Source organism: Odontesthes bonariensis, chromosome 21 (genome assembly GCF_027942865.1).
Source record: "Odontesthes bonariensis isolate fOdoBon6 chromosome 21, fOdoBon6.hap1, whole genome shotgun sequence".
Lineage (NCBI taxonomy): Eukaryota > Metazoa > Chordata > Actinopteri > Atheriniformes > Atherinopsidae > Odontesthes > Odontesthes bonariensis.
Genome location: NC_134526.1, coordinates 3,361,156 through 3,380,505, shown reverse-complemented (window position 1 = coordinate 3,380,505; position 19,350 = coordinate 3,361,156). Strand labels below are relative to the sequence as shown.

Genomic DNA, 19,350 nt, shown 5'->3' with positions numbered 1-19,350 from the left:
AAAACTTGTGTACATAAGCACTTTTGAATGAAAACGTAAAGAAAAACTCCACATTTGAGTGTTTTATCACTGGCAACACCATCAGAACTGTTATATTGGCTTAATTGTGTGTGAGCTAGTTATATCTGCTGTATACTGTGAATTATTTCTAAGATATCTAGATTTTTTTAAATATATTTATTTATTAATTTTAATTTAATTTAACTTTTTTAATTATAATTTTTTAATTGAAATTTATTAATTGAAATGTATTAATTTATTTATTAATTTATATATATATATTGCATATAAATGCAACAAATATTGCAAATACCGTAGTTTTCTATCATTTGCTTTAATAATTCCAATGTGATGTTTGTATATTTTTAGCAAAATATGTATTTGAGCTCTACATGCTGCTTTTTGCGGCCGGAAAAGGGTGGAATGCTCTCTCCGGGTCGGGAATGAGATCCTTCCCCAAGTGGAGGAGTTCAAGTATCTCGGGGTCTTGTTCACGAGTGAGGGACGAATGGAGCAGGAGATTGACAGACGGATCGGTGCGGCGTCTGCAGTGATGCGGGCTCTGCACCGGCCCGTCGTGGTGAAGAAGGAGCTGAGCCAGAAGGCCAAGCTCTCGATTTACCGGTCAGTCTATGTTCCTACCCTCACCTATGGTCACGAGCTGTGGGTAGTGACCGAAAGAACGAGATCGCGAATACAAGCGGCCGAAATGCGTTTCCTCCGCAGGGTGTCTGGGCTCTCCCTTAGAGATAGGGTGAGAAGCTCGGTCATCCGGGAGGGGCTCGGAGTAGAACCGCTGCTCCTCCGCATCGAGAGGAGTCAGATGAGGTGGCTCGGGCATCTTGTGAGAATGCCTCCTGGACGCCTCCCCGGTGAGGTGTTCCGGGCCCGTCCCACTGGGAGGAGACCTGGGAACGCCTCGGGGTCCCCCCAGAGGAGCTGGAGGAAGTGGCCGGGGACAGGGACGTCTGGGTCTCTCTGCTCAAGCTGCTGCCCCGCGACCCGATCCCCGGACCAGCGGAAGATAATGGATGGATGGATGGATGGATGCTGCTTTTTACCATTCTTTTTCTCATATATAGATAAAAGTTTGATAAGTAAATGTACTCCCATTAACTAAATGACGCACAGTATTTTCCTACATCACGGGAAGGCAGCACTACTCCTCAGTAATCCATCAAAACGTCTAGACTAGTGTGGATTAATGCAGAAACCCCTCACACCGATATAACAACTTTGATTGGACAATAATCCTTGACCAGCCCATTGCGCTTGATTGACAAGTCAGTTATCCAATAGCAACACAGAATGAGGATGTCATCTAACTTTTGATTGGCGAACTGGGTTGGACAATATGAATGGCAACATGCATTGTTCGACGTCTTCCCACAGCGGCGAGTAACTTTCTGGCTTCCAACTCAAGGCAAGTCCTTAATTTGTTTTATTTTACATGCTTAAATTGAAACATAACCAACAATCTCTGTCCTTAATAACAGTATCACCCAAAGAAGATTTCAGAAAGGGTTAAATTAGTTAACTTTGCGTTGAAAGTGGCCAACCACTTTCTTCTTCTGTGGTTCTTCTTCTAAAATTTCTTCTGCGTGTTTTCCAAGTTTTGTTGCTGATATTTGCTCATTTCTATCGTCTGTAAAAGCAGGTGTAACTAACCATAAACAACGTACGGGAGTGACTTTCCGTTATCTTCCGCTTGTCTGTGGATTCCCGTTTTTCTCTTGTTTGCTCTGACCTCAGACGGGATCATCTTTTGTATGGAAACTCGTTTATTTCAGGTTTTGCTTGTAGTAAACCTTTTAGAATTAGTAGATGTTTAAATATTCCATATTCTAAGACATATTTATTTTATTTTTATTTATTTATTTATTTTTAACTTGATTTTTATTCATTATTTCACAATGGTAACATGACAAGTCAAATTTCCCTTCATGTACATGTTTTCCTGTTTCTGTTTACAGCTGCACATTATCTTAGCAAAATCAACAGTCATGAAATATAGTAGTTCAATAAATGAAAACTAATAAAACATGGGACCAATGACACAGATTTGAAGTGAAAATTAAAGATAAATAACTGAACATAATTTAGAAAAAAAAAATAATAATGATAATTTTAAAAGTAGTGATACTTTGAAAGGGGAAGAATAAATAATCCAAGTAGAAAAAATAAATGATTTTTTTAAAGGAAGGAGAGAAAGAAGAAGGAAAAAAGGAAAGATCCCCTCTAGGTATCAAATGGCTGGTGGTGTGAATGTATTTAGTACCTAACCAGAAGTCTTATGCTATACACGTTTTGTATTAGCAGAGCTATAACAGGTTCCCATCGTTTAATAAAAATAGGTTTCTGAAGTCTTAATGAGTATGTCATTTGCTCCATCTGGTAGATGTCCCATATTTTTTGAATCCATACATTATAAGTAGGAGGATCTGGCTTTGGCCATCTGATGGTTATGCATTTTAGATATTTCACATCCCTTCCTTCTATACCATTTTTAGTTGTTTTTTGTTATCTTAACTAACCGAGCCGAAGTCACACCAAGAAAATCTGCTGGATGGTTTATCGTTGATCTGATAGGAAATTATGATTTTTCATTTATTAGTTTAGCCTTGGTGTGAACCGGGTCTGGGCTGGAGATGGGGGATCAGGAGCCACCACAGTTTGGGTCTCTGGAGGAAGAGCTGGAGTACTGGAAGGACCAGGCTGCCAGGCACCAACAGATGTGGGTCTCTCTTTATCTTCTTTGAAAACATCTGTTTTTACTGCTGCTTCCTATTGTTCCCACATTCAACCCGTCTTTTATCCACTGTGTTGCTTACCAGTTTGACACGGGTCATCATTTTCAGTATATTTCCTCACCCGTCAGACATAGATAATCTCACTCCCTCCATAAATACGTAACTTTAAACTGTGTTTAAACACGTTGTGCCACTGAGAAAATAACCACTTCACACATAAATATGTGATCTGTCAGGATTTATCAAGGTGTGTAAATAATTTTGAAACTAATACAGTGTTTCTGCTCTCCTGCAAGACAAATAATTGAAAGCGTTCTGTGCAAACACATTTCTGCGATGTTGAAACTCTTGTGGTTAACCCCCCGATGTCCACATATCCCAGTGGGTGTGTGGGAAACAGTCTGGGAGGACTGATAGTCCAAACAAGGCTGTTTCAGATTTATTCTGGCACTTCAGCAACATCTCGGTCTGATTGTTTTTTTTCTCCAAACTGATTATTGCAGTTTCATTCTGTTCAACACTGTCCAAAAGCCATCCTTCATTTCTTTGTGTCTTACTTCCAACCAGCCAGCAGCAGTTCTTCAGGCTTTCTGAAGGTCTTTCAAAGTTTTTCTTTGGACTTTTCCTGCTTTTTCACTCATTTTCAGCTCCTAACTCAAGGGATGAACCAGTGCTGTGTCCACACAGAACAGACAACTTAGCAAAGAAGCCGTTTTAAACTGGATCTTTAGGCACTTTGTTCCCAGCAGCCTGTCACAGAGACACATCATTTGTTCCCATTTCTTTAGCTGCATCTGTGAAAAACAGCTTCATAGTTTCAACTTTTTTGTACATTTACGTTAAAACTGCTTTCAGTTACCACAAGAGTCAAATTAATATAAGAAATTCAGTTTAAAAAATCCCAATCCCAAAGAAATGAATGTTATCACGTCTAAAAGTAGAAAAGTAGGAAAAAACAGACAATAATAAGAATTATATGTTATTCAACATCAAGAAAAAGTTACTGAGATTCATTTTAAAGCTTAAAAAAGGAATATAAGATATAATCTAATGACTAATTATGGAACAGTTAATATAAATGAAATGATTAAACTGTTTTATGCCACCAGAAATGAATAATCTAGAAGCTCTTTGTGGGTTTTAGACTGGAATTAAGATTTGTTCCCATTTCTTTAGCTGCATGTGTGAAAAACAGCAAAGATAACACAGTGTGACAGACAGAAAACAGGATTTCTGCAGCAACAAGGTGATTCCCAAAGAGCTGTTAGCTGAAAACTTGGCATATCTCAGCATGGTGTGCAGTGTGTCCTTAAAACATTTGAGGAAACTGGACAAGTGGAGGACAGAAGAAGAAGTGTCAGGCCTAAAGAACTATCTCCAGCAGATGAACAGGATCTGAAAGTGATGTCCTTAAGAAAGAGGAAAACATCCTTCAAGAAGCCTGAGAACTATTCCTGAAGACTCCTTAAAGAAAGGACAGAAAGCTCGTCTGAGGGTTCAGGCTGTGCTGGAGGAGAAAGGAGCTCAGAGCAGATATTCACTTTAAAGCTGCTCAGAACTGAACTAACTCTGATTTTAACCTTTATATTCTGTATTTACATTCATGTTTGAACATATTTCAGTAAATCCCTGCTCTTATTTCCTGTTTTTCTGGAGATATATAAAGAAATGAGGGCTGGCTTTTGGACTTTTGCTCAGTTTTTTTTTAAAAAACACTAGAAATCCTAACTGATAAGTAAAACTAAACACTACATTTGGCTTCTTTTTCCTTTTACTTGAGCTGCTGCTTGTGTTTTCAGTGCTGAGGAGGCTCAGGAGGAGCTGCAGGAGTTCCAGCAGATGAGTCGGGACTACGAGGTGGAGCTGGAGACGGAGCTGAAACAGTGCGAGGCGCGAAATCGGGAGCTCCTCGGCGCCAATAACCGTCTTCGCATGGAGCTGGAAAACTACAAGGTACAGAGGACGGGATCGCTTTATATATCTGAGCTCCCCAAGTTCACATCAAGAGACTGAAAACCTGGTTTTTAACAATTCTGCATAAAACCTTCAGTCAGAGTTGTTTTAAAAGATTAAACATCATTTACAAGTTCCTCTTAAGCTTTAAACTGGTGTCTTGGGGACGTTCAGGGCTGAAAAAGTTATTTTAATTTGCATTTAACCAGAGGTGTCAAGTAACGAAGTACAAATACTTCGTTACTGTACTTAAGTACACTTTTTAGGTATCTGTACTTTACTCCATTACTTATTTTTCTGCCTACTTCTGACTTTTACTCATTACATTTTCACACAAGTATCTGTACTTTCTATTCCTTACATTTTCAAAACAAACAGCCTCGTTACTTTTTTTTTTTTTAACTCTTGACTTCAGCCATCCACACCTAGTGAGAACGAGTGTAATTGGATGAATCATATAACGCAAACACTCATCGGTTAGGCTATTCGTCCAATTAAATCGTCATTCGTCAGAAGCGAGCAGGTGTTCTACAACTAACTGCAAACGCGAAGCTGCCACGCAAAATGTCCGACTCAGAAAAAGATGGCGAAATGTCTGAAAGGTCGGACACAGGCGAGAGTGTATCGGGAGATGGAGACGGAGACCAAAGAGACCTTCCTCATCCTTGGCCCTATCTTAAAGATTTTTTCAAAATAGTCGGGTGCAAAAATGACTCTTGGAAAATGCAATGTAAACTCTGCACACCCAAGACCCACGCAATTTTGGCGTTCAAGAACTCTCCCTCCAATTTGAAAAAACATGTAGAGGTAAGTTGTAAGCTTATTCTTTGTTACCACCGAACTGTGAACTGATAATTGATATATTTTGCTGCAGCTTGGCTAGCATAGGAACATGCCAAGACATGCCCGGTTAGCAGCTAACAATTGTCAAAGGCGTTAGCCTTGCCTCGCTGATGTTTTCGGAATAACAACTGGCATAGTTATGTATTTTTTCAGGCAGTAAGACTTTTTTTTGTTTTTTTTGATGGGATTGAATTCCAATAAAGTTTGAGAAAGAACATGCTCCTTGAGTGACTTTGTCTTTGACAGTAATGGTTTTATGATTGTTGTCTTGGGCCACATGTAGAACTAATCACTTTTCAAATTAAGCTTGCAATTCATATAGTGGCATCTACCTTTGTGTGTGGGTTTTAAAAAAAAAAAATTATTTAAAGGTTACTTTATACTTTTATACTTTAAGTAGGTTTTGGAGCACATACTTTTTCACTTTTACTTGAGTAAAAAGGTTAAGTTGATACTTCAACTTTTACCAAAGTGTTTTTAAACTGCAGTATCTATACTTCTACTTAAGTAACAAATATGTGTATTTTTGACACCACTGCATTTAACCAACTGACACACTGAATAGATGTGACTTGGCTGGGAATTTCCATATTTGTCAGCTGATAAGTGGAGTTTTATGGCCCCAGCATTGAAACGGTTCCTCTGAACGCACACTCACAGAGGATTGATTCAGCACAGAAAAAGGCAGCTGATGGCTTCTGCGCTCGCTCTGTGTCTGGAGGCGATGGCGGTGCTTCACATAAGACCGTTTCTGTCACAGTTTACGTGTCCCCGGTGCCTCTCTGGATTTATCCTTCAGCTAAGAACACAGCGGGGATTTTTTTCACAGAAAAATCACAGAAATAGCTGCTCCGCTAAAAATGAAAAATAAACAAGTCGTGGTTGACAAAAACAAATCTGAACCAAACTTAAACCGTTCAGTAGCTGCTTTTAAATGTTTAACACAGATGTGTGTCACTTTCAAGAGCCAACGTCAGGCTTCATGTATGAGGCATCATGAGGAAACCTCTAAAGAAGAAGCTCATCGTCACACGAAGACTAAATGCAAACATAAATGGTTTGATGGCGGAAGAAGAAAATGGAAAATAACAGCCACAACAACTATAATCCTGCTAAAAATCATTTAGTTGTATTATTTACACTTACAGTCTAAAATATCGATTCATTTTAGTCCAAAAGTTGCTGTAACTTCAGTCTCAGAGACTTTAAATTTGCATGTGAACAAAACGCAAAAAAACAGCTGATGAATGTGTGAAGAAGAAGAAGAACATGGGTGCATATTTAGCGTTTTTCTCACTGTTTCGTGTCGTGTGTTAAGCTGTGTTCACTCAAAATCTGTGAATGTGACACTTGAAACGAGGTTTAAGTGTAATCCTCTCAGTCGGTGACTGTTTCATCCCGTAGACCTTAAACTTTACTCATTCTTTAAGCCGTGGGAGTTAAACATGAGATGACTGAGGCAGAGATGAAATACTACAACTTTTCATACGTAAATATTGATAAACACGACTGTAGAGTCAAAAACTAAACATTAATCTTTATTACAGCCATAAACTCAGTTTGTTTTGAGCTTTAGAGAGATGATTTAATTATTATTTAGGCTTTAATTTATGTTGAATTTCATTATCTCACACAAAGAGCCTCTTTATCGGGCTGCTTTTTGTATTCATTCGGGTGGTGTAATGGCGGTAATTACGTTATTTTTGAGGGAAACCTGAGATAAAGAGGCAGACATACGAGGTTTTATCTGATAGGACATGTGTGAAGTTAAAGCTGAAGCGTGACACAGTGCAGCAGTGCAGCAGCAATGCAGCACAAGCTGGACAAGCCCCCATGTGGGTGTCTATCGAGAGACACCTCTTAAAACCTCACCCTATTCATGCGTTTATTACGCAAACAAATGGGGCCACCCCATATGATAACCCAGTTCCCAGGCCTTTTCAAAGGAAACGTGGAAAACTACACACAAGATTACAGGCTCAAACTCTGCTTTCACTTGTAAAACGTCTTTATGGAATAACACATATTTGAAAATAGGCAAAAAAACATTTTACTGGGCTGGGTGGTTGAAACTGGGAATTGTTTATATTGGGGATCTATTTGATGGAGATCAACTTATGCCCTTTGAACAATTAAGGAAAAAATATAGACTACCAGGTAGGGACTTCTGGAAGTATCTGCAGATACGGAGCTGTGTCCTGACACGCCTTAATCAATTACCTCTTGTTATAAAAACAGAGATACAGGACAGGTTAGAAAGAGGCTGGCATTTAAAAACCAAAACATCATACTTTTACAACCTTCTGAGGGAGTCTCAAGCACCCACATTTGCAGGCCTTAAGAGATGCTGGGAGAATGACATAGGGGAGGAGATAAGTGGTGAAACATGGGGGGAAATTATTGGGTCATGGTTCAAGGTCTCAAGGGAAATGCAGACATGTCTGATTAATTATAAAATTATTAATAGAACATATTGGACCCCGAGCAAAATGGCAAGACTAGGACTTAGAGACACCGACTTGTGCTGGAGATGCAATGCTGTGTGTGTTACTTACCTACACATGTTCTATTTATGCCCCACGGTTGACGTCTTATGGTCAAAAATTATAATTTTCATTAATACAGTGATGGCCTCCTCTCTGGTAAAGGGCCCAATGCTTTGTATGCTAGGCGTGCTACCAAGGGACGGTGGTCAGAGTGCCCACCAGATCTCATGGTGCCGATTAGCACTCATTACTGGATGTAGAATAATACTACAACACTGGAAAACCAAAGGGGATATATCCTTTAAGGAATGGATGGAGGAAATAGCCAAAGTCGCCTCTTATGAAAGACTGGGCTTTAAGATGATAGGTAGATTAGATATCTATACGAAAATATGGGGCCCCTTTATGGCAGTGACCTGAAGAACTGAAGAGCTCCACCCTTACAAACAACTTAAAATATGTTAAAACACAAAAATGTAGTGGTGTATGAATATAATATGTTGTATCCTTAGATGTGTAAGATAGCTGGCATACTGTGTAATTTGCCGTGGTGACCTCCGGTTACTGAACTTATTATGTTTGAATTCAGAGAGATTTTCGGAGATACCCACTCTATAATATTTCTGGAGTCGAGCTGAAGAATAGCTGCATAATGTATACACCATGGAGGATGCCCTACCTCCGAGCTGTTCCCTTTGTCCGTCTTTTCTGTCATTGTCTTGTCTTGTGTAGTGTGTAGCCTGCTGTGGAAACTTTATATTTTATTTTATTTTCTGACATGAAATGCATTTAGCAGGCGGTGTTGTTTTATATATGTTTTCTGTTTCTGAAAATCAATAAAAAGAGAATTATAAAAAAAAAAAAAGCAATGCAGCACAAGCTTCATCAGCTGACTTCTATTTCTGTTGTTTGAAGCTGTTTCAAAGTTGTGCTCTGAAGTTTAATTGTGGAGCGTCTCTGCTGTTCTTTAGCCCTCATGTTCTTTCCCTTTTCTTCTTCTTGTTCTTGTTTTTCCTGCCAGGATAAGTATGAGACCCAGCACTCTGAGGCCTGCCGGCAAATCTCCAGCTTGGAGGGAGACTTGGCGGAAACCACGGCCATCAGAGACCAGCTTCACAAGTATATCAGAGAGCTGGAGCAGGCCAACGACGACCTGGAGAGGACCAAGAGGTCAGAGGCTTCAAAAACTGTTTGAAATATCTCTGAACACATCAAAGATGTTCTCAGCTTTCACTGATCAGGACGCAACAAATGGTTCTGATCGGGTGTTAAAACTCAGCGAGGTGCCCAGGTCCTGTGGCTGCAGAACCAGCCCAGATCATCAGCCCTCCACCACCGTGCTTGACAGCTGGTGTGAGGTGTTTGTGCTGATATGCTGTGTTTGGTTTCCTCCAAACGTGCTGCTGTGCATTATGAGCAAACATCTCCACTTTGGTCTGCTCTGTCCAAAGGACATTGTTCCAGAAGTCTTGTGGTTTGTTCAGATGCGGCTTTGCAAACCTAAGCTGTGCTGCCATGTTCTTTTTAGAGAGAAGAGGCTTTCTCCTGCAGCCCTTCCACACAAGCCATACCTGTTCAGTCTGTTTCTAACTGTGCTGTCATGACCTTTAACCTTTAGCATGCTAACTGAGGCCTGCAGAGTCTGAGATGTAGCTCTTGGGTTTCTGACCTTGGGGTGACCTTTAACCTTTAACATGCTGACTGAGGCCCGCAGAGTCTGAGATGTAGCTCTTGGGTTTCTGACCTTGGGGTGACCTTTAACCTTTAACATGCTAACTGAGGCCTGCAGAGTCTGAGATGTAGCTCTTGGGTTTCTGACCTTGGGGTGACCTTTAACCTTTAACATGCTAACTGAGGCCTGCAGAGTCTGAGATGTAGCTCTTGGGTTTCTGACCTTGGGGTGACCTTTAACCTTTAACATGCTAACTGAGGCCCTCAGAGTCTGAGATGTAGCTCTTTGGGTTTCTGACCTTGGGGTGACCTTTAACCTTTAACATGCTAACTGAGGCCCGCAGAGTCTGAGATGTAGCTCTTTGGGTTTCTGACCTTGGGGTGACCTTTAACCTTTAACATGCTAACTGAGGCCCTCAGAGTCTGAGATGTAGCTCTTTGGGTTTCTGACCTTGGGGTGACCTTTAACCTTTAACATGCTAACTGAGGCCTGCAGAGTCTGAGATGTAGCTCTTGGGTTTCTGACCTTGGGGTGACCTTTAACCTTTTACATGCTAACTGAGGCCTGCAGAGTCTGAGATGTAGCTCTTGGGTTTCTGACCTTGGGGTGACCTTTAACCTTTAACATGCTAACTGAGGCCTGCAGAGTCTGAGATGTAGCTCTTTGGGTTTCTGACCTTGGGGTGACCTTTAACCTTTAACATGCTAACTGAGGCCTGCAGAGTCTGAGATGTAGCTCTTGGGTTTCTGACCTTGGGGTGACCTTTAACCTTTAACATGCTAACTGAGGCCTGCAGAGTCTGAGATGTAGCTCTTGGGTTTCTGACCTTGGGGTGACCTTGCTGGGACGTCCAGTCCTGGGGAGACTGACAGCTGTCCTGAATGTTTTCCACTTGTGAATAATCTTTCTCTCTGTGGAACGATGGACTCCAGATAGTTTGGAAACGGCCTTATAACCCGTCCCAGGTCGATGGGCAGCAACAGCTGCTGATGTCTTTCCTCCTTGGCATCGTGTTAACACACACCTGAATAAACTGACAGAACTTCTGCTTTTATAGAGCTGCTCACACTGGCTGATGATCAGTTAATCAGAGCATTGATTTATAGTTACCAGCTACCTTTTTGACAGCCGATTCACTGTGTGGTACAAACGTGACACAAAAGTGAAAGCTATTTCGTACGTCTTCCAGGGCGACCATCATGTCTCTGGAGGACTTTGAGCAGAGGATGAACCAGGTCATAGAGAGGAACGCCTTCCTCGAGAGCGAGCTGGACGAGAAGGAGAATCTCCTGGAGTCCGTTCAGAGGCTGAAGGACGAGGCCAGAGGTAAAACCTATAAAAGGGCTGACAAACTCTTCATTTATTCATGTTTATGCAGTCGTTAAAGCTACACTTTATATTTCATGACCCAACAATTAGGTTTACAGCACGAGGGGGAAGTATTTCACGATTAGTGACACACTGGAAAAAATCTAAATCTTACCAAGTATATTTGTCTCATTTCTGGTCAAAATATCTCATTACACTTAATATGAGACACAACTGCCTAACAAGTGCTATTTCAGCCAGATATAGGGACTTGTTTTAAGACAATACATCTGGAATATCTTATTAAATGAAAAAGTCTTGCAAACAAATTGTCTTGAGTCGGATTTCATATGAAACAAGCTTTTTTTTTTACATTTGAAGAGGTTTTTAAGCTAATTTCAAGATCACTTTTATCTCAAAAGTCCTAAATATCACATCTTATTTCAAGAAATCTTGACAAGCCGATTTTCACTAGTTCCATTGGCAGATTTTTAGCTTATTTCAAGCAAAAACGTCTTTTATTTGTTGTTTTTCTTACTTATTTTTGGAGGGGCATTTTTTTCCTTTGCAGCCAAGTTTGGATCACAGAATCACTGATGGAGATGACTTTTAGGAGCAAAATTCAAATCATTTTTATTTATATAGCGCCAAATACAACAGATGTCATCTCAAGGCACTTAGATAATAAAGTCCAATTCAAGCCAATTGGAATTCAATTAATTGTAATCATAATTATTCATAAAATAATCCAATTCGTTCATATAATAAGACCTGTGCACCAGTTTTATTTGGATGCTGATGTTTCAGACCCAATGTGGCTTTTATTTTGGGGTTGTAATTTGTTCAGATTGATTCGTAGAGCTCCTGCAGGATTCAGCAGGAATCTGCCCCTCACCCTGAAAGATTCGGGTTTTTATTTTATTGAATCTCTTGTTTGGAGCCTTTCATGCCTTTAACTCCACTTGTTTCTGTGACTCAGACCTCAGGCAGGAGCTGGCAGTGCAGCAGAAACAGCAGGTACAAGACAGGAAGCCGTCCCTCAGCAGCGCAGTCAAAGAGCCTTCGTCCTCCTCCTCCTCCTCCTCCACTGGGTTTCCCACGCCGCCTCTCACCCCCCCAGACAAAAGAACAGAGGACAAAGCCACGTCTTTGTCCTCCAACGCAGCCTCTCCGTCCACAGAGGTCTTCAGCACCCCGCCGCCCTCCGTCAGCAGGGGTCAGTTCATTAAAAGTGTTCTAAAAGTTATATTTCATTTCACTGATAAAGATGTAAACGCCGCCCTGTTCTGGATTAGGTGTCAGGTTTTTAAAGCTAGTTGAACCTGCAGAGCTTCCTGTTACAATGAAGAGTTTTACTGATAATCTAAGTCGTTTTTGCAGATTAATAAACAATCAGTAAAGCAGTTCCAATCCAATTCATTTTTATTTATAAAGCGCCAAATACAACAAATGTCATCTCAAGGCACTTAAATAATAAAGTCAATTGGAATTAAATTCATTGTAATCATAATTATTTATAAAATAAATCCTCAGATTCACTCAAACTTAGTGTTTATTTACACGTTAAACTAAACGACTCCGGTTAGATTAACGCTTTTCTTTATTTATCATCATTTTAAAGCTGTTTTTTTACAGGTCACCCCCCGCAGCAACGTTTACAATTAAATAAAAAAAAAATTTAGGGATTTTTAACAGCCAGCTTATGGTTTCTCAGTTTGTTCTTTTAGATTTGCTGCCTGTTAAAAATCTCAAAATATGTGAAATCTCTCTGAATGTCCTCTGCATTTAGCATAGAAATAAGCCTCTCGTCATTAGAAGTGAAGGACGTGGGATTTATTCTGTCACAGATGGTTTGTTAACATCTGTGCAATCTGATCTGAGCAATAATTTCCCAAATTGGGATGAATAAAGTATCTATCTATCTATCTATCTATCTATCTATCTATCATGTCGGGGACTTTTGGCTTGTTAGTTTCACAAAGTAAAAGAAAAGGAATGCTGGGAAACCACTGATATTTAAGGTTCCTTTAAGTGCAAAACCAGGTGGTTGTGTTTGTCCCGAAGTCGTTTATTTTGAATAAGAATCAGAAACATCTTCCTGCTCAGACGGGGCTGATCTCTTCTTCTTCTTCTCTCTGTTTTTGTCTCAGGTGAAAGCCTTTCGGCGACTCCGCTCACCACATCGACGAGAATCTCGGCTTTAAACATCGTCGGAGAGCTTCTGAGGAAAGTCGGGGTAAGAAGCAGGTGAAGGGATCGATCACTTTGGCTCCGACTGAAACACAAATCTCTCTCTGCTTGACTTTCTCATCGGGCTGGGGTTTGTCTTGTGTTTAATGCTCCACCTCAAACAAAGCTGCTGGTGTTCGGTGCTGTAGTTTTTGGATAATCTCTCTAACAGAAAGACAAACAAATGGAGCTGAAAGCTCCACCTCACAGCTGCTTTGACGGAGAAATGAACACGTCTTAAAGATCAGGTCATAGTGGATGAGACGGGACACGAGTACAACTTTTAATTTAGTTATTTCAAGTTTGGAATCCTTATGATTTACCTGTAGTTAAGCCTAATAAAACAGCAGCAGCAAACATAAACACATTTAACACGTTAAAGTGCAGCTTTTCACTATGAAACACACGTTTAAGATCATTATTCTAACTTAAAACTGCTGAACTGTGCTGTAAAAACCATCAGGAACAGATTCATCGAACATTAAAGGTTAAATAAATAATAAATAATCTCTCTGATGAACACAAGGTGACAACATGCCTTATTCACGCTCTACTTTTCCAGCTCCAAGCTGAATAAACATGAATGCGTGTTGCATTTAAGGTGTATTTGTGTGATGCAGGAGGGTAAATATTAGGCAGCTTCTTTTTTTCTCAGGAAAAATGGGCCAAAAAAAAGGAGATTTAACTGATTAACTGAAAGGTCAACAAGTGTATAAATGTCTTTCTTTCACGGAAACCATCAAACGTTGTGTTGCAGCAGGGCGGCAAGAAACAATTTGTGCTAAATTTAACTGAGAAATCAAAGTTAAAGCCACCAGGAACCCGTTAATCCTTCCACTGCTGTCATGTAACAGAACTACAACCTAAGACTGGTGCTTGTATGATTAAAGATGAGCGACTTGCACCTTTCTGGGTTGAAGATGGACTCTAAATCAACTCCCAGACCCACTGCCGGTCGTTAGAAGGAAAAAGTCTGCACGTTTACAGTCATCTTTTAAAGAGAATTACCACCTCAGAGTTCTGCTGATTATTAGTGTTCTTAGACCGGGACTAACGGGGATTTAAGTAGACTAAATAAGAAAATGTAGCCTTATAATAACGGATAAATCTCAGCATTATTAGCTCTGTGTTTCTGTGGAAGAATAAGTCCAGAATGAGTCTTTTCTTCACCGTTCGTAGAGCCTGGAGTCCAAGCTGGCGTCATGTCGGGAGTACGTCCACGAGCAGACGTCCAGTCGCAGAGGACAGGCTGCGGCAGCGGGACAGAACAGCTCCTCAGAGAACCATCCGACCAACGGCCTCTACAACAAGGGGTGAGGAGCCAGATGTGCAGCAGCTGTGTTCACACTCTGCTTTAAAATCGGACATTTTCTCCCTGATTACACAGCTCCTTCTTCTGAGAGTCCTAAGCCCCTTTCACACTGCCGAATAACCCGCGTTTAATCCGCGAATTTAGCGTGTCCGCTGTTGCGTTCACACTGCCGACCCGGGCTGCCGCGTCAACTCGACTCGCCTTTCGACCCGCGTCGGACCCTAGTCTTTTTGCCGAGTTTGGTGTGAACGCAATCGACGCGGGTCGGACGTGGGCGTGGCGTGAGGAGTTTAGAGGACAGAATGGACAGCTGATTCAGAACAACAGCGACAGGTGAGGACAAGTTTCACTCTGTTTTACATCAAGTTCGAGACATTTTTTAATATGGCCAACTGGGGAGACAAGGAGGTCCGCGAGCTCCTCAGCCTCCGAGCAGAGGATGTTATTTACCGCCACATTTCGGGGACTATAGTGCTCTTGTATTGTTCTTCGACGGCATCCCACGTTGTAACCATCCACACCCCGTAAAATAACATCTCCATGAACTGCATATACAATTGCAAAAACGAGTCCTCAAGGTGTATTTAACCCTACCTCCGACGCATGGCTTGTGCCTGCGTCATTGTACACGCCCAGCATTTTATGTGTTTCGTGTGACGCTCTGCCACTAGGCCACGCCCCCTGAACTCGGCTTCAGGGGTCACGGGTCACCAACACGCCAAGCGTTCACATTGCTCGCGGGTCGAAGGTGCAATTTGGACACACTAAGGTAGCGGGTCGCAGTGTGAAAGGGGCTCTAGTTAGCCACAGAAAGACAGAGGCTATGCTGCTACATGCTAAACGCTAGTTAGCCACAGAAAGACAGAGGCTATGCTGCTACATGCTAAACGCTAGTTAGCCACAGAAACACAGAGGCTATGCTGCTACATGCTAAACGCTAGTTAGCCACAGAAACACAGAGGCTACGCTGCTACATGCTAACCGCTAGTTAGCCACAGAAACGCAGAGGCTACGCTGCTACATGCTAACCGCTAGTTAGCCACAGAAACACAGAGGCTACGCTGCTACATGCTAAACGCTAGTTAGCCACAGAAACGCAGAGGCTACGCTGCTACATGCTAACCGCTAGTTAGCCACAGAAACACAGAGGCTACGCTGCTAAATGCTAAGCGCTAGTTAGCCACAGAAACACAGAGGCTACGCTGCTACATGGTAACTGCTAGTTAGCCACAGAAACAGGATGGACACGTTACAGTTTGCCAAAAAGTCCTGAAAGGAGCTGCAAAGGTGTTCTGGACGGACCGGACCCAGATGAACCTGCATCAGTGATGGCAGGAAGAAAGTGTGGAGACCACCAGGAAGAGCCCGAGATCCAAAGCACAGCAGCTCCTCTGTTAAGCACGGTGGTGGGGGTGTTATGGTGTGGGCCTGTGTGGCTGCCACAGGTACCGGCTCACTCGTCTTCACTGATGATGGAGCTGCTGATGGCAGCTGGATAGAAACATCTGATCTGCTCCAGTTCCAGTAAAAGCCTCCAGAGCTTCATCCTGCAACAAGATAACGATCCCAAACGTTTCTCAGAGCTGAAACACGGCCGAGCCCGTCAGCCGATTTAAATCCAGCAGAAGAAGAAACTGAAAGGGACAAACTCTGGCTGTGTTCGAAACCGCATACTTCTCCTACTACTCATACTAACTTTTTGAGTTAGTATGCGAGTTTGAGTAAGCAGAAGTTCCCGGATGCATACTAGATTCTCCTAAATGTTGGGTATGCATCATGAGGTTACTACTCATACTCAAACTACCCAAGATGCAACGTAACGTGACGTCGCCGATCGTCATTTCCTGTCAAAACGGCAGTTTCAAGCTAGCTACAACGAGGGTAGGTTCACTTCCTGTTTTCAAAACAAAAGCACCAATTTTATCGTAATGGCTTTCCCTGTGATAAAAGGCAACGGGTATTTTATTTTGTGAAAATAACAGGAAGTGCGTTGCTCACTGCAGCTAGCTTTAGTAGCGCCGAATTCGTGGGAACAAAATTGTAAACAGCCGGTATTTTGTCAGGTTTTCAACACGTTGGGGATCTAAACGACTACTTTCTCACCTGAAAATGTTTCAAATGTTGCTAAAGTTTACAGAGTTTAGAGCTTAAGAGAAATCAGCTTCAGGCCGGCTGATTTCGGCTCGGGCAGGAGCGAAATGCATTGTGGGTAAACGCTCTGCATACTGTCTGATCGATGAGTATGTAGTATGGTAGTATGTAGTAGGCGGTTTCGAACACAGCCAAAGTGCTGAACATGGCTGCTTTAATGTAGCCACCATCACTGTGTCCCAAACATGATGGAGCCTGAACTGAGGGGGGGTGTGATTTCTACACCTGAACTTTAACCCCGCCTGAATGGTTTTACTCTGAAAGATGGGACTGTTTACACTGTGAAGTCCTGTGAGGAAGACGGTTTTCTGAATGTGTTTCTTTGTGTTTTACAGTCTGGTGAAGAGGTTGGACTTTGGTGCCGGATCAAAGCTGCTGCTGTGAGAGTTAAAAACATCTGAAGTCCTCCTGGGAGCCGCTCGGCCCTTTTTGTCTCCGTCCAGCCCACCTCACCTCACACAGGCGCCGCTGCCTCTTCGGGACATCGTGGACACGCTAACACGAAGCAACACATGTGACGTGTGTGGAAACCTCTGCAGGGACACGTGGGATGTTTGGCCGTTTCCTTAGTAACGGGACTTCTTTTCAGCACTTTCACTTGGCTTGAACTAACTCACTGGACTCGGGCTCCTTCCGTTTGGACTTTACTGAGAATTTTGAGCTTTTTTTTGGGCTCCTCCGACGGTGTGTTCGGACTCAACGCAGAGCGAGTCCACGGATCCAGGTGTAGAATTATGCAGCATATGCTCAGAAAGCCCCCTCACGTTTAGCTCCATTTTCCTCCTTTTTGGCTGATAACCACCCATAAAGCAGCAGATAAATGAGTCGGGTGTGTGTGATCTGCAGGAAAATGCACACATCAGGATCAGCTGTGGCATAAATGAAGGTTTCAGCCATTTAAAGTGAAGATTCTGGCATATAAACTCTTGTCTTTTAGCTTTAATTAGCTGGACTTAGCTGCTTTTCCACGGGCCAGAGAGCCGATAAGGATCCACCTTATTATGATGCTGTGAATCCTGGATGTATTCTGAATATCAGGAGCGGAGACGGTGTTTAATCGCCACCGATCTTACATTTTTATCTCTTAATTCTTTGGAAACCGCAGACTGGTGATATTAAAGCAGTAGAGCAGAAGCTCCTTTTAGTCGTTAGTACTCCGCTTCACCTCCTCTGAAGGCAGCAAAGAGTCCCGACCTTTGAATGTTTGTTTTTTCCACTGGATCCGTGTTGTAAAATGCAGTTTTAAACACTCGACTTTGGGTTTCTCTGAACACACCGTGGGGGCTGCACACTGGACGGGCACTTTGATCCTCTTTGAGAATGTCTTTCTTTTCTTCTGCTGTGAAAACACTGACGGCAAACACACGTGCACAGCTGCGTTCGTACGAAGAAAAAAAAAGGCGACAAAATGTTGGCGAAACCTAAAAGTGCCTCTTTTTCTCAGAGTTGGAAATAGATGCAGATTACAGGGAAAGAACAAATGAATGTTTACGAGGTTTTTAGATTTGTACAGGTGAAGGAGTTTCTGCAGAGGAAGATTTGGTCTTTAAATCTGTGTCGATTGAAGGGACGATTTTAGAAAATAGTGTCAAATTATCTGTGTGAGCCTGGAGGTTCGAATGAAACAAAGCTCTGATTTTCAAGCATATTGCAGCACCTAGTGGCCACCGGGGGAACTGCGCCTTAAAGCTGCCTGATTGTTCTTGACAGTATTTTCCGCTCGGCTCCTAGTTTTGGTTGTTTGGCTCATTAATCCGTCTGAGCTCTGTGATTTAAACTCCTCCGTGAGGTTCAGGGATTCAGAGCTGAAGTATTTCACCAGGATGTGCTGAAAGCGTCAGAAGGAGGATGTATTTTACGCCGGTTTTAACCACGAGCACTTTAAGGACCGTCGTTTTAACCTTAAAGATAAAGCGACGGCTCTGAAGTCGACTTCACGAAATACAACAACCCGAGAACGAGTGAGGATGTGACTGAAAGCCACAGATTGTCGTCAGTCCTGATTTAAGGAGGTTTTATGCTGATAAACACTGTGTTTTCAGGTATTTTTTAGCAGCTGTTAGCAGTTCCTTTGTGTTGTTCTACCTCACCCACAGAAAAGGGATCAGATCGGGTTATTTGCATCGTAACGTTTGGTATTTAGCTCCCCTGAGACCGAAGGTTTGCGTTAACTCTGGAAATGTCACGGATCGTTGAGCTCGGCTTCAGCTCCACCCTCCAGACGTTCAGATTCTGTGTTTTTACGTCCGGTAAATGTCTGAAACGGAGGGCCGGAGGACGCACCTTTAAAGACAGAAATCCCTCTGCAGGGCTAAATGTCGGAGTACTTCAGTGAAGGCTGCTTGTGTTTTATGTTAAAAAGGATGTTAATAGGTTGACTTGTAGTGTTTTCTACTGTAGGCTCACTAACATAGGGTGAATATCTGCAGGTTGTGGATCAGCTGAATGACAGGAATGAGGTTTTCTTTTCTTAATCTATAAAAGTACTTAATAAAGAGCTGACGAACCGTTCTGTCCTGTGTTGTTCTCACCTGCAGCGCTGCTTTTGGAATAAAACTTTGACACGAACGAAGCCTGACTGAGTTTATTTATGAAAGGAGGGTGAAGGAAAACCCTTTTTGGGGGGCGTTTGCATGTTATTAGCAA

At 42.1% G+C, this 19,350-nt stretch overlaps 1 protein-coding gene across 2 annotated transcripts; it reads left to right on the top strand.

Moving 5' to 3' along the window:
* Nucleotides 1-2,618: 2,618 nt before the first annotated feature.
* Nucleotides 2,619-19,276, top strand: LOC142371019 (nuclear distribution protein nudE homolog 1-like). 2 transcript variants are annotated; one of them, XM_075453591.1, is made up of 8 exons: nt 2,619-2,734; nt 4,550-4,703; nt 9,054-9,202; nt 10,894-11,030; nt 11,992-12,228; nt 13,163-13,248; nt 14,421-14,554; nt 17,040-19,276. In XM_075453591.1, exons 1-8 carry the CDS (start codon nt 2,649-2,651, stop codon nt 17,086-17,088), a joined length of 1,032 nt encoding a protein of 343 aa, XP_075309706.1. In that variant the 5' UTR covers nt 2,619-2,648; the 3' UTR covers nt 17,089-19,276. The 2 variants fall into 2 exon arrangements, with proteins under 2 accessions (XP_075309706.1, XP_075309707.1); XM_075453592.1 differs by having other exon boundaries at nt 13,163-13,259.
* Nucleotides 19,277-19,350: the final 74 nt, after the last annotated feature.